Source organism: Pelophylax lessonae, assembly GCF_965119305.1.
Source record: "Pelophylax lessonae genome assembly, chromosome: 12".
Taxonomy (NCBI): Eukaryota; Metazoa; Chordata; class Amphibia; order Anura; family Ranidae; genus Pelophylax; species Pelophylax lessonae.
Window position 1 is genome coordinate 197167421 of NC_138779.1, and position 23696 is coordinate 197191116.

The following is a 23696-nucleotide window of genomic DNA, read 5'->3' on the forward strand; positions in this document are numbered from 1 at the left end:
GCTGCGAGTCCTGAGTGGACAGGCAATCTTCTGAGACCTGTGGCGTGTCCCAGAAGAGTGCAGGGAGGGAGCGGGAGAGGAGAACTTCCGCTCGAGCCGCTTAGGTGGCCCAAGCGGAGGTGGGAGTGGGTACCTGTCAAAACAAGGTACCCGCCCCCTGCCCCCCCCAAAAAAAATGACAAGCCAAATGTGGCATGTCAGGGGGTCAGGAGCACTTAATTCACTGATCTATTACTCTTTTTCTGGCTGCTTGCACCACATGTCATAGTGGCTTGTTCTGAAGACCATATGTGTACTTATTCTCTATCCTTTCATTGTGTTAAAGAATTTTGTGAAAATCTCAGTAAATATTTAATATTAAAAAAATATATACATTTATGTAACCTCCAACATACTTAGAGCCTTAGTAACTTCCAGTAAAAGTGTTTAAGATTCTTCCTAATTGCACCTACCTAAGGCCCGTATTCCCAAGTTATTGGAGATACCCAAATTCCCCCACTACTCACTGCATGGATTATAGGACCTAACCAGTTGATTAGGATGGGGTAACTTACTGCATGGCTCAAAGATACTTACCAGAAATGTATTTTTGTTTGAAAAGCATGGTCTGGCTACCTACATTTTGGTTACCTTCACACTTGCCTTGGACGAAGATGACCCTCACTTTTTCCTAGCTAACTGATCACAGATACAGTAGAGTCTAGGATGGGGAATGGGGATTGCCAAACCATTGGATTTTGTCCCACCTATCCTTCCTCTTTCTTCCCAACCTTTGCTACCCCCTCCCTCTTGCCTCCATTTTTCATCAATCTCTTGGTCTTTCTCTGCTATGCTGTCCCCCTTTTTTCTTCTGATCTCTCCCAAGTGGCCCAAAGACCCAAGTTTTCAAATTCCACCTACCTTCAGTCATTGATATTCTCAGGGATCGGACCCCTCCTGAACTGCCATATCCAGTGATCTATTGCTTAGTTTTGACTGCCTACAGTCCAGGGGTCCTCAAACTACGGCCCCCCAGTTGTTGCAGAACTACACGTCCCATGAGGCATTGTAAAACTCTGACATTCGCAGACATGACTGGGCATGATGGGAATTGTTGTTCCCGAACAACTGGAGGGCCATAGTTTGAAGACCTCTGGCTTACACCATATGTCACAGTGGCTTTTGCTGAAGGCCATTTGTGTGCATGTTCTCTATCCTTTTACTGTGTTAAATATATATATTTTTTTAAACTTAAATATATGCTATTTAAAACAAAAATAAAATGTATGTAATCAGTGCTCCCATGATGCACAATGCTTTATGCTACCTTTGCTATCAATGACCTAAAGGAGTGGGCAGGGTACGACATAAAATTTTCTGAAGATCCTACGCAGCACTTTAGCTTCATTCCTACAGCACAAAATACGGGTAAAAAATAAAAAAATAAAAATCTTTGAATTACATAATTTTCCCAGTAATGGGTTTGCAGGTTATCTCTTCCTGAAAGCCTTAGATGAAGATAAAATATTTTTTCTTTTTTTGTCAAATCAGTGCAGGGAGACAGATAATTCCGCAGAGTTCACGCCCTCCCCGTCACTGCTGTAATCCTTTTCCATTAGAATAAAATAAACCTGGCTTGTCAACAGCGTAGATTGCGCCTCTAAGTACTCTTATTCGGCGGCGGCGCGAGCGCTCCTGTAAGCAGCTTTATAGACCATCTATCACTGATCGCCCGGCATAAACAAACACGGCGTGACGTTTTGTCGAGCTGAATCAGAGCAGAACGCCGTCGCCGAGCGGGTCCTCAACACTCCTATAATTGTATTTGCTTTTCATTCTTACAAGTAAAAGTTGGTGTTCGGTCTTTGTTTAGAGAAGAACAAACACTCCTAACAAATTAATTTTCTTTTTTTTTTTCCCTCCTGCATAGACACATTTTTAAAAGACAAAATGAAGGTGAACCACAGATTTTTTATTTTCTTGAAATAATAATATTGCAAAGCAGTTGTTATTGATATTATGGCTGATATACGTATATAGCTGCAACATATTCTGTAGCGCAGTACATGGTGAGGATAATAATTTTTATCAGGGCAGATGTGTGACCAGCTGCAAAGATGCACATGTCAATGGCTGGATGAATACTCAGTCACAGTGCAGGCGGCTGGGAATGGCAAGCTAGCTACGTGGGCTCATTCACACTAGGTGCGTTGGGTTGCATTGATCAACGCAAGGACACATAGAAAACAGCAGCAAGAAACAACGTTCACACTCTCTGTGACATCACCAGGCTTGTATAATTCTTGAAGGCAGCCATGGGCGTCCACAGAACTTTTTTCAGGGGGGGGGGGGTCATTTTAAGGTCACCCATGCTCCGCCCCTTTTCGCCCCCCATCGATCCCCCTTTAGAGCAGGCCAGGCCCCCCCATAGATCCCCTTTAGAGCAGGGTGCCCATAGATCCCCATTTAGAGAAGGCCAGGGTCCCCATAGATCCCTCTTTAGTCTTACCTTTTCACCTATATTCCCCATGCTACCAGGTTTTCATGCACCACCAGGTACTCCCTGCAAAGAATATATATATATATATATATATATATATATATATATATATATATATATATATACACAGCCAATATGACCCCCTTTAGAGTAGGCCAGGGTCCCCATAGATGCCCCTTTAGAGAAGGCCAGGGTCCCCATAGATCCCCCTTTACAGCAGGCCAGGCCAGGGTCCCCCATAGATCCCCCTTTAGAGCAGGGTACCCAAAGATTCCCCTCTTAGAGCAGGCCAGGAAATTTCCAGGGGGGGGGGCACTTGCCCCCCCTTGCGGACACCCATGGGGGCAGCTGCTGGGAGCTCAGTTCCTAATGACCTAGCCACTAAGCTAGTGTGCGATTTTGATGTGACTTTGAGTGGAGCTTTGATCCTTTACACTCTCTGGGTCAATGGATCAAAGTTGCATCAAAAGTTGGATCAAATTAGCGCAGGTACCTTTTCAAAGTCACTGATTTTCAAAGTCGCATAGATGGAAACGGGTGTCATTGAAATCAATGGGCTATTACTTGTCATGTCCAAAGTCACATGACAAGCCACACTAGTGGAAACAGAGCTTTAGTCTAAGTTTCCACTATTGCGGATCAAAGTTTGAGAAGTTCCACTCTGGATCAAAGGCGCATTAAAAGTTGCATCAAAGTAGTGCAAGTACCTTTTCAAGTCACATAGATTGGAACGGGTGCCATTGAATAGTCGCATTATTGGAAAGAGACATACTGGCTACACAGGAAGAGTGTCCCTCCCTGGAAGGGATGTCACTAGCTTTCAGTAACCACACCCACTTGCTGTTCTTGGAATCAGCAAGAAGAGGAAGTCATGTCACAGCACTGAATACTGCAAAATAAAGGTAGAAAGAAATTGGATTTTTTTCATTTAACACACAAGGCTGAACTCCGCTCACATGCATGGGAGAATTTATTAGGTATTAGGCTGTACTTCCACTTTGAGAGTTCCTTTTAAAGAAAAAAACCCACACCATAATCCCCCCTCCACCAAATGGTTTTGACTAGTGATGGGCTCGGGTATGTTCAAATTGAGCCCACCAGGAAGCAGTCACTGCACACCACCTATCACAGGCAGTAAGGCAGTTCCCGACCAGAACTGCACATACACACGGTGCCTATGATGGGTGGTGTGCAGTACCGGCTTCCTGGCGGGTTCGATTTGAACACTCCCGAGCCCATCACTAGTTTGGACCAGTGCACAAAGCAAGGTCCATAAAGACATGGATGAGCGAATTTGGGGTGGAGGAACTTGACTGGCCTGCATAGAGTCCTGATCTCAACCCGATAGAACCCCTTTGGGATGAAATAGAGTGGAGACTACGAGCCAACATCAGTGCCTGACCTCACTAATGCGCTTCTGGAAGAATGGTCAAACATTCCCATAGACACACTCCTAAACCTTGAGGACAGCCTTCCCAGAGGAGTTGAAGCTGTTATAGCTGCAAAGGGTGGACCAACTCAATATTGAACCCTACAGACTAAGACTGGGAAGCCATTAACCACTTGCCGACTATTTACGGCGGCGGTCAGCCCCTCACAGGCAAAGCGACGTAGGGCGACGTCGCTAGCCTGTGAGGCTCTAGGGAGCGAGCGCGTGCCGCCGGAGGCGCGCTCCCGCTCGGTCACGGACCCCCCCGCGCGTGTGCCTGGCGGACCCGATGTCCGCCGGGCACTCGCGATCGTCCGTTACACCGAGAGAAAGGCAGGCGGCTAATGTAAACAAAGCCGCCTGTCACTCTCCCCTGTCTAAGAATGGAGATCACACGGTTCTGCTATGTAGGACCGTTGATCTCTGTTCTTACACCAGTAGCCACACCCAATCACAGTTAGAATCACGCCCCTAGGGACACACTTAACCCCTCCCTCTCAAAAAAGTTAACCCCTTCACTGCCAGTGTCATTTTTACAGTAACAGTGCATATGTATAGCACTAACCCCAAAAGTGTCAAAAATGTCAGTCAAGGATCCGATCTGTCCGCCGCAATGTCGCAGCCCCGCAAAAATAAAACGCAGATCGCCGCCATTACTCGTTAAAAAAAAAAAAACAACAAAAATAACAAAAATCTTTCCCTTAGTTAGTAAACGCAATAACTTTTGCGCAAACCAATCAAAATACGCTTTTTGCGATTTTTTTTTACCAAACATATGTAGCATAAAGCAAATTGGCCTAAAATGTTAAAAAAATTTAGATTTTTACATTTTTTTGGGGGAATTTCATATAAAAAAATGTGAAAAATATTGTTATTTTTGCAAAATTGACGCTTTTTTTTGTTTATAGCGCATGATCAAAAAATCGCACAGGTGATCAAATACCACCAAAAGAAAGCTCTGTTTGTGGGAAAAAAAGGACATCAAATTCGTTTAGGTACAGCGTCGCACGACCGCGCACTTGTCCGTTAAAGTCACGCAGTGCCTAATCGCAAAATAGGCCCTGGTCAGGAAGGGAGTAAAAGTGGTTAAAGTTCATGTGCGTGTAAAGGCAGGTGTCCCAATATGGTAATATAGTGTATCCTTTAGAGCCACCCCCCGCGGATTGCGATACATTGCTATTCCATCTGGTTTTGACAGCTTGTTCATTTGAATGGGCTGCAAAATGCACTGAAACGCTGCAAAAAAATTGAGCAAGCACTACTTTTTCAAATTGCACTGCACCAAACTGCATGGTACTGCAGTTCCGTGTGATTTGTAGGCAGCAAATGCACTACATTTGCAAGATGCATTGGGGGTGCCATTAACAATTCATTGGCACCCGCATGCATCTTGCAAGGACAGTGCGTTCACCTGCGCTGTGGGAAACGTGCACGGGATGTGTCCTTCCCACACCAGGTTTTGACGTGCACGGCCCTCAGTACGGGTTTAGTTTAAACATGTTTGTGATAAAGACAAGATCAATTAAAAACCTGCTGGACCGGATTTCACATCCCAGCTCCACGTGACTCGTCATGGTCATAAGATAACACACAATCCTATTTATAACAATGAGGATAAAGGATAAGTGTCTGTGATGCCCATGGCAACTAATCAAACGGGGAATTATTTGGGCTGGTTGCTAAAAAACCAACGCTGAATTTTTAATGTAATCAGTAAGCTTTTAAGGCCGAACTCTTTGTGGAAGAAATCCACAAAGCACAGCAAGATTCAAGGAAGCAAAGAATCAATAGATCAGCAGCACTTACATAGTTAACAAAATTATGGTTCTGGATCTTGGGGGCACTGTTAACCCTGCCCATGATTCGCATTTCGCTTGCCCAAATTTATGCTCACTTTACGGTAGGGCTGGAGAAATCCCAGGAGCCAGGTAGCCAAAGCCCCTTAAAAAATACAACAGGTGCCTAACTTTTGAGGCTTTCTCAAGTTGTTGTCAATAGCACTGGCTCCAAAAAATAAATCCTGTTGGCAACTGGATTGGACAGATGGGCTCCTGAATTCTATAATATTATAAACATGACTAAGTTACTTGAGGACTCTTGGGTGCAAGTCATCTGTACTGAGGGAGGGGGGGGTCTGTACTGAGGAGGCACTATAGTTGGTGGAGGGGTTACACAATGTTTTTTCATCACCGGGTGACACCAACCCTAGTGACGCCACTGCTTACACCCAAGACTTCTCAAGGAACTTAGCCATGTTAAATTAATATAGAATTCAGGAACCAATCTGGGTGCCTGAAGGAATTTTTTTTGAGCCAGCATTATTGAAAACAATTTGAGAAAACCTCAAAAGTTAGGCACCAGCTGTAATTTTTAAAGGAGCCTTGGCTACCTGGCTCCTAGGATTTCTCCAACCCTATCATAAAGTGAACAACTTGAGGAAGTGCTCACATATTGGCCCCTCCGTCCTGCCTATGCTGTGTCCTGGGCCGTATCCCAGGATCACAGCATCAACCTTGTTTGAGCTACTGCACATGCACAGTAATTCAAAAGGGGATTCATTGCAGGGAGTGAGAGTGCAAGTGGGTGGTCCCTGCATATTTAGAGGCAGGGTCTGGGCGAGACAAACCCTTAAAGTGGTTGTGATGGGCGGTCCCCACATATTTATAAATGGTGTCTGTGCAGGGGCCAACTCCTAAAGTGGGCGTGATGGGTGGTCACTACATATTAAGAGGCAACCCATAAAGTTGGCATGATGGGCAATCCCCACATATTTAAAGGCAGGGTCTGGGTGGAACCAACCTGTATAGTCTTTGTGATAGGTGGTCCCCAGATACCTAGAGGTGGTGTCTGTGCAGGGACCAACCCATGAAGTGGGCATGATAGGTGGTTTTCTAAATATATAGAGGCAACATCTTGGTAGGAAGAAGCCGTGAAGTCTGCATGATGGGTAATCCCCCACATATTTAGAAATGGTGTCTGCAGGGGCCAGCCCGTAAAGTCAGCTTGATGGAAAATCCCCACATATTTAGAGAGGTGGTCTGGGTGGGATCAACACATAAAGCAGGGGTGGACAAATCACCAGGACAGACCCCCCTCCACTAAGTACAGACCTCCCTCCCTCAGTTTAGACCCCACTCCATCAGTATAGACCCCTCTACATCAGTGCAGACTCCCCTCCCCTCAGTGCAGACCCCTCCATCAGTACAGACCCCCCCCCCCTCTGTACAGACCTAACTCCATCAGTGCAGACCCCCCCATCAGTACAGACTCCCCTCCCTCAGTACACACCCCCTCCACTAAGTACAGTCCTCCATCAGTATATACCCCCCCCCCCACTAAGTACAGACCCCCTCCATCAGTGCAGACCCCCCCTTCAGTACACCCCCCCCCCCTTTAGTATAGACCCCTCTCCATCAGTACAGACCCCCCTCCTCCATCAGTACACACCCATCCCCCCCTCCATCAGTACAGATCCCCCCTCAGTACAGAAAACCCTCCATCAGTGCAGACCCCTCTCCATCAGTGTAGACCCCCCTTCCATTAGTAAAGACCCTCTCCATCAGTGCAGACACCTCTCCATCAGTACAGACACCCCCTCCTCTCAGTACAGACCCTCCTCCATCAGTACAGACCCCCCTCCCCTCTCTGTATAGACCCCCCTCCATCAGTATAGACCCTGCCTTTAGTATAGACACCCCTCATCCATCAGTATAGACCCCTCTCCATCAGTGCAGAACCCCTTTCATCAGTATAGACTCCCCCTCAGTTCAGACCCCCTCTCCACTTGTACAAGTAGGGAGGTGAGGGTTGTGCTGGGGGGGGGGGGGGTGCGCTATGGGAGGGGAGAGGGCTTGTGCTCTTTTGGAGGGTTGGATTTAAAATCCAACACCCATTTCTAGCAAATGACCTTCCACTCCCCTCCCATAGTGCCCCCCAGCACATGTCCTCTTAGCCCCCCCCCCATCTTTTTTTAACTTACCCCCCTTCCTGGTCACTGTCACCCTCCTCTGTCCATCTACATTACAATGTACATACCTCAGATCAGCACGGAACATGCACAGCGGTGTCCCTCCTCCTGTGTAGATGTAAACTGCTGGAAGGGGGAGGCTGGTTCAGTCTGCTCCGCTGTGTGACAAAGTGAGACAGCTGACAAGGGACGCAGATCAGTGTAGGGGTGCGGTGCCGCTGCCCACAGGTGTCACCCCTCTGGCGGGTGTCAGTCGGGTGCGGTCCACACCCCCCGCACCCCCCTAGTGACGCCACTGGGTGTAAGCCATCTGGTCCTGGTGATTTGTCCATGCCTACTTTATGGGTTGGTCATGCCCAGACCCCACCTAAATATGCAGGGGCCACCCACTTGCACCCTCAATCCCCGCAATGAATCCCCTTTTGCATTACTGTGCATGTGCATTAACTCCTATAAGGTTGATGTTGTGATCCCAGGAAACACCCCAGGACATAGAATAGGCAGGACAGAGGGGCCAAGATGGAGGACCTTCCTGGCAAATCCAGGAGAGTTGGCATGTATGCACTAAGATGCAAAGAGTATTAAAATTGTGAAAACAATATTTTATGTGGAAAAAAAAAAAAACACAAATGTTATATAACTAGGGTTTAGATCTATTGTAACGGTGATGCCATGTGACACCAAGCGCGGTTCAGGCAGTTTTGTGTCAGCTGCATATCACGAGTTATCTGATCCTGAGTACATACAACAAAACAAGCAGCTCCACGCTGATTTCATTTATAACCGGGTCTGTTACATCCTTGCCCGGAAACAGGTTAATGCTTCACTCAGTTACCATCCAGCAGCTCCAAGCCTTTGGCTGAGAAGCCCAAATCCTAACGCAAGACAAGCGAAGCGTAACACTTATCGGCAGCCTGCTGACACACCTGACGCGGCCATTATACGACATCTGACAATGCGGCTTACTAACGACGGCTTAATGACTGACTGAATGAACAACACAGCCGCCTGGTATGTGTACGCAGCCCACTCCTCGCAAATCCTATTAATGGAGACCGAAGCCAAGTCTGTGTACTGCCCGTAGCAGCCAAGTTCAGCTTGCTTTTGGTCTACGCAGCTTGGAAGACGGAAACTTGCCCCAATTGGTTGCTTAGGGCAGCAACCTGGGAAGGACCCTGCTGTTGGTGTTCCTAAGGGCCACCTTACATAATTCCATTTTTTTCTCATTCAGCCTGCAAGAGAACTTCAATAGAGTCGGCCATTTAACAGCATGGAGGGAGGAATCTCCAACGCAAGCTATTGTATTCAACAGCCACAGCATCCTCTGCTGCCTGAATACCCAAACAGCCCTTCCGATGGGATGCAGTCAAAGCTGAACCACAAATGTTCTACCCAACTCATTTAATTTTTTATTTTAATTTTTTTTAAGCCACCAACAGCATTGAATTTTAAAAAATCTGACCTGTCCACAGGGGCCCTAAGGGCCTGTATTGACATGCTTTGATACAAGTCTATGGGAATGCAAAGCCTGCATGAAACGGGTTAAATGCAGATCAGAAGAAGGTCCACTGCAGATCAAATGCACCGGTCGATGAATTCTGAAGGATCTCAGAAGCCTTTCAAACCAATGTCAAAGTGGTACCATTGACACAAGACTAAAGCCGGTCAACCCAGACCTTAAGGGTGGTCATACACATTGCAGTCTGAATGTACAATTCCCTTTAGATCAACAAACAACTATTTGGTGCAATACCCTGCCTGCTTGGATACAAATTGCATTGTAGGCATGGTTTGGGTAAAAATAAAGGAGATTGTATTGTGTACCGACAGCTTTACCATTGCACAATCTCCTTTAGATTAACCAAAATGTACCAGTCCTTAGATGCAGTGGATGCATTAGAGTTCTTTTCTTCAGAATTTTTTTCTCTTTATTTCACCTGGTGATCCTGCCAGTAACACATCTCCCATCCTAGGGTAAAAAACACCCACTCACCGCACTGTATCTATGGAGGAAGCCATTGTTGCAAACCCCCCCTCAACTCCTTTACATAGGGAGGCGTTCTTTTACAGTTCCCAGAAGATAGCCGGGATGTTTGATATTACAGTTTAGTGTATAAGAAGTTACAAGGCTTCTGCAAAGTATTTGCTGAAAATGTTCTTAGCCTGAAAAAAAAGAAAAACTAAGGCCTCTACCATATTGAATGACTGGTATGTGTAGGAGGCCATCTTGGTAGAAGCAGGGCATTGCTTCCTCATGTCAGAGCAGCAATGTAGTGACATCATCAAATCTCACTTCATAACTCCCGAGACAAGCAGTTGGAGGCAGCAGTGCCTTAGATCACACACTTCAGATATACATCCATGAGGATCTAGGTACTGGAGTGCCTAGGCACACTCACATACTGTACATAAGGTTTCTCAATGTTCCCTATAGCATACCATTTTGTTTTTTACTTTTTGAGCCGGGGTCCACCTCAATCTATGATGTTACCATTGCTGATCTACTATCTACTTCTGACAATGCTAGCAGCTCAGCTGTCATGTTGATCCACTTCAGTGCTGCAGATCAGGAAAGTCACAGAAAAGTCCTCGTCTGTATATATTCTGTATTTGCAACTCAAAATTTAAAAACAGGAGACTAAAGCCCTGTACACACGCGTCGAAAATTGGGAGGGAATTTTCGCCCAACGTCCGATCTGCCGATTTTCGGCTTGTTAGTATGATGCTTCCGACAACCGACTTTTCGGCCGAAAAAAATCTGGTGTGCAGACTATAAAATTTATGTTGGCCGTCAACACAACGGCCGATTTTCGTGCAGTCAGTACAAATTTCGACAGGGAAAAATCTGATTAGCAAGTCTGGGCATGCTCAGTGAAGAAAGAACACAAAGAAAGCAAACCAACACATGACATCACTTCTGAAGTAGAATTTTGTTGGGCGAGAAAATTTGTGTGCAGTCTAGGCACATTCCAACCAACAAAACACCACTCTGGACAAAAGACGGACGATCGGTCGGCTGATAATCGTTGCGTGTGTACGGGGCTTTAGCATGACAGGCAGACAACTTCTTCAGACAGGCTTCTTCAAAAAGTTTGCTCGGTAATAGGACATGTTTTCTTAAATGAAGAAGTTTGGTTGATTGTTTTGTGTTCACTTTAAGATTCAGAGCTGTGTCAAGTTAAGCAAGGAATTTTAGATGCGTGCAGTATAACCGTTCTAAAGAAATACATCTGCACCTATTAGTCATACTTACTGTGCTGTATTTTTGGAAAGTGTAATTCTGCATATCCGATCCAGAGTCTGAGAGACACTCCAAGACGACTTCATCCCCCTCCAGCACTGCAGACTCAGGCCCCAAAATATACAAATCGGCAGAAACTGCAAGAAATAAACAAACATTGTTCATCTTACATACTCATCAGCGTCATCCTACATCACCAATCCCACCGGTTTCTGCAATGTCATCCTACATCACTCACTAATCCCACCAGTGTCTGCAACATCATGCTTTATCCTCCTTTACCAACCCCATCAGTGTCCACAACATCATCCTTCATCACCAACCCCATCAGTGTCTACAAGATCATCCTACATCCTCCATCACCAACCCCACCGGTTTCTGCAATATCATCCTTTATCATCCATCACAACCCCCCCCCACCATCACCCACCACCATTCTCACCCCAGTGTCAACAATGCCATCCTTGATCGTCCATTACCAACTCTACCAGTGTCTTCAACATTATCTTGCATCCTTCATCACAAACCCCACCACCGTCTGGAACGTCATCCTAAAAACATCCTTCATCACCAACCCAATCAGTGTCTGCAACGTCATTCTATATTCTCCATCAGCAACCCCACCAGTGTCTGCAACATCCTCCTACAAACATCCTCCACCACCAATACCATCAGTGTCTGCATCATCATCCTTTATCCTCCATCACAACCCCCACCATTACCCACCACCATTTTCCCCCCAGTGTCTACAATGTCATCCTAAAGCCTCCATTACCGACCCCACCAGTGTCTACAACATTATCCTACATCCTTCATCACCATCTCCACCAGTGTCTGCAACATCATCCTATATCACACCCCCTCCACCATCACCCACTACCATTACCCCCCCCCCCCCCCCCAGTGTCTGGAACGTCATCCTACAAACATCCTTCATCACCAACCCCATCAGTGTCTGCAACGTCAATCTATATTCTCCATCACCAACCCCACCAGTGTCTGCAACATCCTCCTACAAACATCCTCCACCACCAATACCATCAGTGTCTGCATCATCATCCTTTATCCTCCATCACAAACCCCCCACCATCACCCACCACCATTTTCCCCCCAGTGTCTACAATGTGACTGTCATCCTAAATCCTCCATTACCAACCCCACTAGTGTCTATTACATTATCCTACATCCTTCATCACCATCTCCACCAGTGTCTGCAACATCATCCTATATCACACCCCCTCCACCATCACCCACTACCATTACCCCCCCCCCCCCCCCCAGTGTCTGGAACGTCATCCTACAAACATCCTTCATCACCAACCCCATCAGTGTCTGCAACGTCAATCTATATTCTCCATCACCAACCCCACCAGTGTCTGCAACATCCTCCTACAAACATCCTCCACCACCAATACCATCAGTGTCTGCATCATCATCCTTTATCCTCCATCACAAACCCCCCACCATCACCCACCACCATTTTCCCCCCAGTGTCTACAATGTGACTGTCATCCTAAATCCTCCATTACCAACCCCACTAGTGTCTATTACATTATCCTACATCCTTCATCACCATCTCCACCAGTGTCTGCAACATCATCCTATATCACACCCCCTCCACCATCACCCACTACCATTCTGCCCCCCAGTGTCTACTATCTAACAAATGGTGTTGGCCCTGGAACGATAAAGGCACCTTCAGATGAGGAAGGGGGGTCAACTATCCACAGCTCAAGGAACCTCTAGCTACCTCTGGACAGAACCCTAGTTGAGAATGACTGGCCGAAGGCCCCCTGTACACTGGGCCGTCCAATTGCTGTTTGTCTTTCCTGGCATTCCAGATACTCATCTTATAAAGCCCTAAATACAAGAACCACTTGGTACAGCATTCAGCCCCGTCAGCTGCAGCCTGCTATAAACTTTGATAGGCTGCATGCTATGGGCTGAACACTGCACCTGGCCCTCCTAGATGTACTAAAACATTGGGAGGGACGCATAGCAGCTAGGTGGTCCTGTGTGTAAATGGTCTACGAGGTGCTTTGCCTCCCTAGAGTGATTTCCTTTCAATGTAGTTTCCAGGACTGGGATTGAAGGGAACTGGGATTGAAGGGAAAAAAAATTACTTGTCAGAGGTTTTAAGCATTTCCAATTCCATCTAATATAAAGAAAAAAAAAACATGTGGCTTTGCTTTAGATTTTAATTTGTAGCAGGGTTGTGCCTTCTAGCCAGCAATAACACAAAACGCAGAAATATACTGCACATCAGGGAAGAGAAAACCTCAAAACAGTGCACTTCGGCTCTTCAGCTTGTTAAAAATAAAATACAATTTCAAAAGGAAGTCCCTTGAAACCACCAAAATCCCCTCAAAACCTATGAGCCACACTACCTATGTAAAAAGACACCTAATACAGCAGTGTGAAAAAGACATATTACCCCAAAACCAGCAATTCAAAACCAGGGTTCCAAGGAACCCCAGGGTTTCTACTAGGGTTGACATCCCATCTAATGATGCCTCTGGGGCCAATGCTACTTTGCAGAGCCAGTGGCATGAGACCGTGGCCATCTGTAAGTGGGGTGGGGGGCTTTCTTTCTACTGACAGAGAATATAAGGAGGATTCTTTCCACTGACCTCCAATGTAAGAAGTCATTCTTTCTATTGACTACCAATGTAAGGGGTATTCTTTCCACTGACCTCCACTGTAAAAGACATTCTTCCCACCGATTACCAATGTAAGCGACATTCTTTGTACTGACCGCCAATGTAAGGGATATTCTTCCCACCAACCTCCAATGTAAGGGACATTCTTCCTATGGACCCCCAATTTAAGGGATAGTCTTCCCACCGATCTCCAATGTAAGAGACATTCTTCTTATTGACTACCAATGTAAGGGGTATTCTTTCCACTGACCTCCACTGTAATGGCGCTTTTCCACTGCATGGAACCGAACGGTTCGGCTCGCTTTTGTGCTTTTCCACTGCTGGTACCGCATGGTATGGTGTAGGAACGGTTCGGTACGGTACGGCGGCGCTTTTCCACTGCATGGAACCGAACGGTACGGCTCTCAAAAACAGTACTACCTCGATTGTGGTTCCAACAGGTACCATACCCGGTACCATATCCCACAATCCTTTGCATGCAGTCACTACTAGCCACTGATTGGTCAGAGAATCCCACCCACCCCGTTGTTATCCCACCCACTTAACTTTAGTACTACTTTAGTGGAAAAGCAAGCCATACCGTACCGTACCGAACCGTTCCTACACCGTACCATGCAGGACCAGCAGTGGAAAAGCAAACCGGGCCAAGCAGGGCCAAGCAGGGCCGAGTAGACCGGAGCCGGTACTTGCAGTGGAAAAGTGCCATAAGAGACATTCTTCCCACTGACTACCAATGTAAGCTACATTCTTTGCACTGATCATCAATGTAAGGGACATTCATCCCACTGACCACCAATGTAAGGGTCATTCTTCCCACCAACCACCGATGTAATGGGCATTTTTCCCACCAAACACTGATGTAAGAGACAATCTTCCCACCATCCTGCAATGTATAGAACATTCTTCCCACTGACCACCAATGTAAGGGGCTTTCTTCCTAGTGACCACCAATGCAAGGGACTGTCTTTCTGCTGTCCACCAATGTAAGGGGCATTCTTCACACTGACCACCAAAATAAGAAGCATTCTTTCACTGACGAAAGTAAGGAGCATTCTTCCCATTGCAGCTGTCTCCCCCGAGAGTAGAAATAGGTTCATAATTTATGTTGGATGTCTTAAAAGCCTCCATGTGCATGAGGTCTTCTGACCTTTAGACGTGTCATTTTATGTAAGATCTTGCTGCCAGCAAAATCCTGTGAAGATATCAGTAAATTAATTATGGCCATGTGCATGAGCCCTACATATCGGGGAATCTATACCATGAAATGCTACAATAAGGTGCATAGACATCCGCAGAATAGTTTCACACATTTTGTGGCAAGAAAGCACTTCATCAAAAGAAAGCCCCTCGAAAAAAAAGCAGTTTATATTCCCCAGTCCTCATGAAAGGTGCGGCGGAGGCTCCCATCGCAAGGCAGCCGATCCAGACAATATCGCTCACAGTGTGATCCTGTAATGTTCACCGTGACTTACACGCCTGATAATTGTAGCGTCCCCAGAGGGGGGCCCCAATCCCGGCAGGATCTGAGACACCTTTGTAGATCAAGTGACAAGGCTTCACAGACGAAATTAAAACCGAACAGAACAAATCTTGTCTTTGCTTTGTACGGGATTAACTCTCATCCGTCTTAAAGAAAATGTACGACTGAAGGGCAGAAAGCTAGTTCAGGAAAGAGTATCTAGATATTGTTCAAACGTCTGCGAATGCTCTGAAAGGCAGGCTTCGCTTTATGAGTTGACTCATTTTGAACTCTTTCGGCCTTAGGTATGAAAGCATCTGTAAAAAGGAGCTGCCGGTGTTTTCAACCAATTCTACCTTTAAAGGGTCAGTCAATCGGACAGTGAAATATGGTGGGCTGTGTTGTCCCATGGACTCCTATAGGTCTGGGATGGTCCTTACCATAATTCTTGACTCTGTTTGGGCTTGTTTACACTTGTGTTAGCCCTTTGAAAATTGGTGGATCATTTTTCAGAGGGTGTTTGGTAGGTGAGGAGGCGATTTGTTTCCTCCTCAAAAGCCTGCACCACAACTGCTTGCATTGCAGGTGGTTGCGGCGCAGTCCCATTCACTTGAGTTCACCAATATTAGGGACATTCTTCCCACCGATCTCCAATGTAACGGTCATTGTTCCCACTCAGTGCTTTAAGTGGCCCAAAAGAGGTGCCGGTACTCTATTATAGCCTATAAATTTTGTCGCCCCCCCCCCACCCCACATCAGGGTTCCCACAGAGCACCCCCCCCCCCCTGGCCTGGGCTGGGACTTCGGAGCAGGGGGACTCACTGGTAGGGACTAGTCTGGCTCTGCAGTGGGAAATATACTTGGGGGGGGGGGTGGGCAATTGAGGGGGCAGATGTCCAAAATGAGCGCACTGGTACGCTAAGGCGCACGGAGAGGTGGCGGTATGCTCAAGAGCCATTTTTGGAAGTGGCGGTACTGAGTACCAGTGCATACCGGCCCACTTAAAGCACTGTTCTCCCACTGACCTTCAAAGTAAGGGACATTCATCCCACTCACCTTTAATGGAAGGGACATTCTTCCCACCCACCTTCAATGGAAGGGACATTCTTCCCACCCACCTTCAATGGAAGGGACATTTTTCCTGCCGAACTCAAATGTAACGGACATTCTTCCAACCGACCTCCAATGTAAGGGACTTTCTTCCCTCTGACCTCCAATGTAAGGTACTTTCTTTCCACTGACCACCAATGTAAGGGACATTCTTCCAACCAACCTCCAATGTGACTTTCTTCCCACCACCCTTCAAGGCAAGGTACATTCTTAGCACCGACCTCCAATGTAAGGGACTTTCTTCCAACTGACCTCCAATGTAAGGGACTTTCTTCCCACCAACCTTCAAAGGAAAGGTACATTCTTCGCACCAACCTTTAATGTAAAGAACTTCCCTTGCACTGACCGCCAATGTAAGAGGCTTTCTTCCCATTAACCTCTAATATAAGGGTCATTGTTCCCACTGACCTTCAAAGTAATGGATATTCTTTCCACCGGCCTTCAATGTAAGAGACATTCTTCCCACCCACCTTCAATGGAAGGGACATTTTTCCTGCCGAACTCAAATGTAAGGGACATTCTTCCAACTGACCTCCAATGTAAGGGACTTTCTTCCCGCTGACCTCCATTGTAAGGTACTTTCTTCCCACTGATCACCAATGTAAGAGACGTTCTTCCAACCATCCTCCAATGTAAGGGACTTTCTTCCCGCTGACCTCCAATGTAAGGTACTTTCTTTTAACCAATCTTCAAGGTAAGGTACATTCTTCGCACCGAAATTCAATGTAAAGAACTTTCCTTGCACTGACCGCCAATGTAAGAGGCTTTCTTCCCACCAACCTCTAATGTAAGGGTCATTCTTCCCATTGACCCCCAATGTAAGGGACTTTCTGCTAGTTGACCACCAACATAAGGAGCATTATTTTCACTGACTAATCTAAGGAACATTTCTCCCGCTGACCACCAATGTAAGGTACATTCTTCCAACCAATCTTCAAGGTAAGGTACATTCTTCGCACCGACCTTCAATGTAAAGAACTTTCCTTGCACTGACCGCCAATGTAAGGAGCTTTCTTCCCACCAACCTCTAATGTAAAGGTCATTCTTCCCACTGACCACCAATGTAAGGAACTTTCTTCCAGTTGACCACCAACATAAGGAGCATTATTTTCACTGACTAATCTAAGGAACATTTCTCCCACTGACCACCAATGTAAGGAATATTCCTTCCCATCGACTTACACTCCACAATCATGGCAAAATGATGCTGCATTTGGGGTTCCATTCAAGATGAGTGGCACCTAAACATGGGTTGACCGTAATTTGGAATCGCAGTGAATCTGCCCACAACTCCAAACTGCGTATATGTGAACAGAGCATAAAACCTTGCTGAAGTCTGGGTGAAACAGGACTTACTTGGGAGGGGCAGCTCATTACAGCTGCATGAAACAAACAAGTTCCCCGGTCACATTCCAGACGACTTTTAGAGTCACAATAAATGCAATGGTCTTAGTTGCATACAATTGCAAATGTCTACGAAAGCCATGCACCGTTTTGTAAGAGTATGCGCAAATACAATGAAAGCCTTTGTTTTGTTACATCCAAAAGACCTGATCTTGTCCTTTATAACGGCACAACAAAGGTCCAATTGTCAGGAGGCTGGCATCGCGCTGCCCTGCTTATAGGGGACTCGTTTTCATATTCTATTGTCATTAAGAATGAGGTCTCCAACAATAGACATCTAAAAATGACTCCCTCACCATTAGCAGAAGTCAGCAATTGATTTAGGATTCAGCAACCATAAAAATTGATTGGCAATACCTTTAAAATAGTGTTATTTTCGGTCACAAAACCAACCTACAAGCTCCTTCTTGGGCTCTAGGGATCACCTCTAGTGTTGAATTACATTCTAAGATGGGAGTAGAGGAGGAGCAGGCCCAGCCGATGACACCTACATGGTGATGGACGTGGTGACAAGATGACATCAGATATTTAGATAAAGGGAATCTGAGGGCTGACAACGCTCTAAGTTCAGCAACAGAGCCACGGCGTTGTCAGCTCAGCATTGAAAATGAGGCCACAATAAGCAGACTGGCAGGATCAACAGGTAATTATTTGACAACTAAAAGTAGCAAGTTTAAAGTAACACTGAAGTGGTTGTAAACCTCAAATATTAAATATGAACAAAGCATATCCTTCTAAAGTGTGTATTTGTCTCAATCCAGAGCACTAAGTATCATTTCTGTCTGCTGCCTCCTTCCTCTGCTATCAGTATGAATAAGGTGAAGAGAGTGGTGCAGGAATGTGAAGGTAAGGGTGAAGGGAGTGGTGCAGGAATATGAAGGTAAGGGTGAAGAGAGTGGTGCAGGAATGTGAAGGTAAGGGTGAAGGGAGTGGGGCAGGAATGTGAAGGTGAGGGTGAAGGGAGAGGGGCAGGAATGTGAAGGTAAGGGTGAAGACAGTGGCACAGGAACGTGAAGGTAAGGGTGAAGGGAGGGGCGCAGCAACATGAAGGTAAGGGTGAAGGGAGTGGCGCAGGAATGTGAAGGTAAGGGTGAAGAGAGTGGTGCAGGAATGTGAAGGTAAGGGTGAAGGGAGTGGTGCAGGAATATGAAGGTAAGGGTGAAGAGAGTGGTGCAGGAATGTGAAGGTAAGGGTGAAGGGAGTGGGGCAGGAATGTGAAGGTGAGGGTGAAGGGAGAGGGGCAGGAATGTGAAGGTAAGGGTGAAGACAGTGGCACAGGAACGTGAAGGTAAGGGTGAAGGGAGGGGCGCAGCAACATGAAGGTAAGGGTGAAGGGAGTGGCGCAGGAATGTGAAGGTAAGGGTGAAGAGAGTGGTGCAGGAATGTGAAGGTAAGGGTGAAGGGAGTGGGGCAGGAATGTGAAGGTAAGGGTGAAGGGAGTGGGGCAGGAATGTTAAGGTAAGGGTGAAGACAGTGGCACTGGAACGTGAAGGTAAGGGTGAAGGGAGTGGCGCAGCAACATGAAGGTAAGGGTGAAGGGAGTGGGGCAGGAATGTGAAGGTAAGGGTGAAGGGAGTGGCATAGGAATGTGAAGGTAAGGGTAAAGGGAGTGGCATAGGAATGTGAAGGTAAGGGCGAAGGGAGTGGCATAGGAATGTGAAGGTAAGGGTGAAGAGAGTGGCACAGCAACGTGAAGGTAGGTAAGGTTGAAGAGAGTTGTGCAGGAACGTGAAGGTAAGGGTGAAGGGAGTGGCGCGGAAACCTGAAGGTAAGGTTGAAGAGAGTGGCAAGGAATGTGAAGGTAAGGGTGAAGGGAGTGGCGCAAGTATATATAAAAGGTAAGAGTCAAGGAGCGCTGCGGGGTTGTGAAGGTAAGGGTGAAGTGAGTGGCGCAGCAACATGAAGGTAAGGGTGAAGGGAGTGGCACAGCAACGTGAAGGTAAGGTTGGAGTGGCAAGGAATGTGAAGGTAAGGGTGAAGGGAGTGGCACAGCAACGTGAAGGTAAGGTTGGAGTGGCAAGGAATGTGAAGGTAAGGGTGAAGGGAGTGGCGCAAGTATATAAGAGTCAAGGAGTGCTGCGGGGATGTGAAGGAAAGGGTGAAGGGAGTGGTGCAGGAACATAAAGTTGAGGGTCAAGGAACTGGTGAAGGAATGTGAAGATTGAAGAACCCTGTGAGATGGAATCTTTCCCTGCTCTGTCCAACAGAAAGAACAAAGTTTATCCCAGACAAATACTTTCCCTCCATCCCCAGCTGACACAAAGTATCCGGTTACTGTTTAACAAACCATTTGTTCCATGGAAGGCGAGGTGTGAGGTATTATTATAATGTCAGTCTAGTTCCTCTTTGTGAAAAGCTTTGTTGTTAAACTCTTTTAAAGGATAAATGCCCCATAGACTTCCATAGGGTTGTGTCCTGATTGATGATTGTCCTATAGAATCCTTCGGGGCTGTAATACGCATGCGTGGCCAGGGAAGAAATCAAACAGCGAAACCGCAGCCACTGGATTATGATAAGTATATATCTGTGACAGTGGAGGAGGGATGGGTTAGGGGGGAAGGGGACAAAAACTCTGCGCACCGGGCGTGAAGGAGCCCTTTAACACAACGCACTTATCCTTAAAGGGCTCAATCACACCTAGCACATTCATTTGCATTGAGCCGCAATGATCACACCATAATACTGAGATGAGGTGCATTGATGTGCGCTGCATAAAAAGGCGGCATTTTTGCGACTTTGCACTGCGCACCGCACAACGCCACAAGGTGTCGCAACATCCTGCGGTTCATGCAGTAGAGTTTAATAAAATTACATTTTGTAACATTTCAATAAATTAAAAAAAAAAAAAAGTGGAAGCAGTACGACATAAAGGCGTGCCACACCTCCCGTCATACGGCACACGTTACACCAAGCATAACGCATGCGCATTCACACCTAGCGCGCCGAGCTGTGTTGCTCATCCTTAATCACTTCCGGACCGCCCGCCGCAGTTATACGTCGGTACTTTGACGTTAAATACCGGGACTATGGCAGCAGATAGCTGCCCTAACCCCGGTATTTTCTTAAACTGCCATCCCTTTCTCAGTCACCTCCCCCCACACATGTCAGTAAGCACCAGGCATACATTAACCTCTCCCTATGCCAGTGTCATTTTTACAGTAACAGTGCATATTTATAGCACTGATTACTGTAGTAATGTCACTGGTACCCCCAAAAGTGTCAAAAATGTCAGTCAAGGGTCCGATCTGTCCGCCGCAATGTCGCAGTCCCGCAAAAAAAAAAAATTTGCAGATCACCGCCATTACTCGTTAAAAAAAAAAAAAAACACCAAAAATGACAGAAATCTTTCCCTTAGTTAGTAAACGCAATAACTTTTGCGCAAACCAATCAAAATACGCTTATTGCGATTTTTTACCAAAAATATGTAGCAGAAAACAAATTGGCCAAAAACTATAAAAAAATTTAGATTTTTACATTTTTTGGGGGGGAATTTCATATAAAAAAAATGTGAAAAATATTGTTATTTTTTCAAAATTTACGCTCTTTTTTTGTTTATAGCGCGAAAAGTAAAAAAAAAAAAAAAATCGCACAGGTGATCAAATACCACCAAAAGAAAGCTTTGTTTGCGGGGAAAAAAAAGGACGTCAATTTCATTTGGGTACCGCGTTGCATGACCGCGCAATTGTCAGTTAAAGTTGCACAGTGCCGAATCGCAAAAAGTGGCCTGGATGTAAGACAGCAAAATCCTCCGGTGGTAAAGTGGTTAATATTAAGGTTAGGGGTTAGAATTAGAGTTTAATATTAGGGTTAGGGATTAATATTAGGGCTAGGGTTTTATTTATTAATGGTTATTATTATTGATGAATTTTATTTATTATTATTTATTTTCATTTAGTTATTGCCTTTGAGCAGAAAAACGCTCAGAAACACGTAACAAAATGCACTACAACACTAAAAAACATACAAATCAAGCATTTCTATGGAACAAAACACACACCGATCTGCCCGATTCGAGCTACAAAAAAGCTCTGGAACTATTTTGGGCTTCAAGAGTTTGGCTTCCGGTGACTTGTAGCGGAGATTGGAACCATTTTCACCGGAATCGGATCGCATGGTGGTTCACACCTATGCCATCCGATTCATGTCCGAACTGACAGTTGGTACTGCGATATGCGATCTGATCTGTGGGTGGCGTTAAAGTGGTTGTAAACCCACTCTTAAAACTTTTACCTATAGGTAAGCCTATAATAAGTCTTACCTATAGGTACTGTAAATATCTCATAAACTTGCATAATTTAGGAGATATTTACAATTCATGCAGCCGTTCACATGTGGGCGTAGCGGATCACGGGAAGAATCACCTAGATTCTTCCCGTGATTTGGAATCATTGCAAATCGCGGGACGCCTGTGCGATGCCCGTGATTTGCAATGGCACCTCAAATGCTGTAACGATGTTGCCGCGATTTCCGCCTGCCGAATCGCTGTAACAGAATCGCGGGACGCATGACGCCTAAAAAAGCTTCCTTTGTGCGTCATGCGTCCCGCAATTCTGTTTGCGCAATGTTACCGCGATTCGGCAGGCGTAAATCGCGGCAACATCGACAGCGTTTGGGGTGCCGTTGCAAATCACGGGCATCACACAGGCGTCCCGCGATTTGAAATGATTTCCGGATCGCGGGCAGAATCACGGTGATCCTGCCCGTGATCCGCTACGCCAACATGTGAACGTAGCCTAAAGAAGCAGCCGCCCGTGGTCGCCTGACAAGTCGCCTGCCATAGATTAGCACAGGACCCGTTCTAATAGGAGCGACACAAGTCGCTCTGACTTAGAAAAAGGGTCCTGTACTACTTTGGGGCGACTTGCATTGAATTCAATGATATGAAGTCCGTGCAAGTCACTCCGAGGTCGCGGTGCGCGATGTGCACCGCGACTTCACAGGTCGCCCCGGCAAGTCGGATTGCCTCAGTGTGAACCGGCTCTTAAGCGCCGGTTCACACTACCGCGACGCTACTTTAGGTGGCGACCTCCGAGGTCGCGGTGTGAGCAGCGCGTCGCGACCTCGGAGCGGCCGCCACGGACTTCATAACATTGAAGTCTATGGCGGTCGCCTCCTGGTCGCCCCAAAGAAGCTCCGGACCCTTTTTCTAGGTCGGAGCGACTTGTGTCGCTCCTATTAGAACGGGTCCGTAGCTTCCCTATGGGAGGCGACCTGCGGCGACCTGTGAGGCGACCAGGTCGCCTCACAGGTCGCCCTAGTGTGAGCCGGCACTTAATGTTCCCTACTCTACCCAATACAAAAAAAAAAAAATAATAATATTTTGACTTTAGATCCTGTTTTTATAAATAAAAGGAAACAAAAACAGACAATGTAATCAAAACAAAAAACAACTAACAGGAAAACAAACAATTCGATCAAAAAGTACAAAGGAAGCGACCAGCTGCCTCCCACTTACAGCGACCGGTCAGACTTCAGACAACGCTAAAGTTTTAAACATCGTTTTTTTAAGAAAAAGTTCCTCTAAAAGTTTTATTCTAAGTTTGAGAAGTTTGTAAAAAGTTGAATGAGAAGAATAGGGGGGGGGGGGGGATTCTCACCTCCATTCCCAGCCAGGGTGCAGAGCACAGAGATCAGGGAGAAGCACACCACAAACTTCATCTTGCTGCTTCTTGTTGGGCTCCTTTGTTTTGTAATAAAGTTTCAGCTTCCTGGAACAAGAGATGACAAACACAATCAGTACATGTGACACCCAGGAGGAGGCGTGACCCCAGCTCAGCACACTCCCCAGGCACTGTTTATACATTTACAAAGGCTGGGCCAATAGGAGGGCAGCCTGAGCACAGCATCGCCTGTCGCTAGGCGGATGTACACCCTGGATATTGGGTGGACAAGTTACGACGTATACTATATTACCAAAAGTACTGCGACGCCTGCCACACCCACATTA

The 23696-nt window shown here is 46.3% G+C and overlaps 1 protein-coding gene across 2 annotated transcripts in view; it reads right to left on the reverse strand.

Annotated features, from left to right (window-relative positions):
* The window catches only part of LOC309567962 (basal cell adhesion molecule-like), a 70991-nt gene extending 47541 nt beyond the window's left edge, over positions 1–23450 (reverse strand). Inside the window, exons 1-2 of one of the 2 annotated variants that reach the window (XM_082273515.1) lie at positions 23347–23450; positions 11129–11253 (exon numbers count right to left, since the gene is read on the reverse strand). In XM_082273515.1, the coding sequence (XP_082129641.1) occupies positions 11129–11253; positions 23347–23407 (186 nt within the window). In that variant the 5' untranslated portion in view covers positions 23408–23450. The remainder of the gene's footprint in view (positions 1–11128; positions 11254–23346) is intronic. The other variant, XM_082273516.1, reaches the window with a different exon arrangement.
* Positions 23451–23696: the final 246 nt, after the last annotated feature.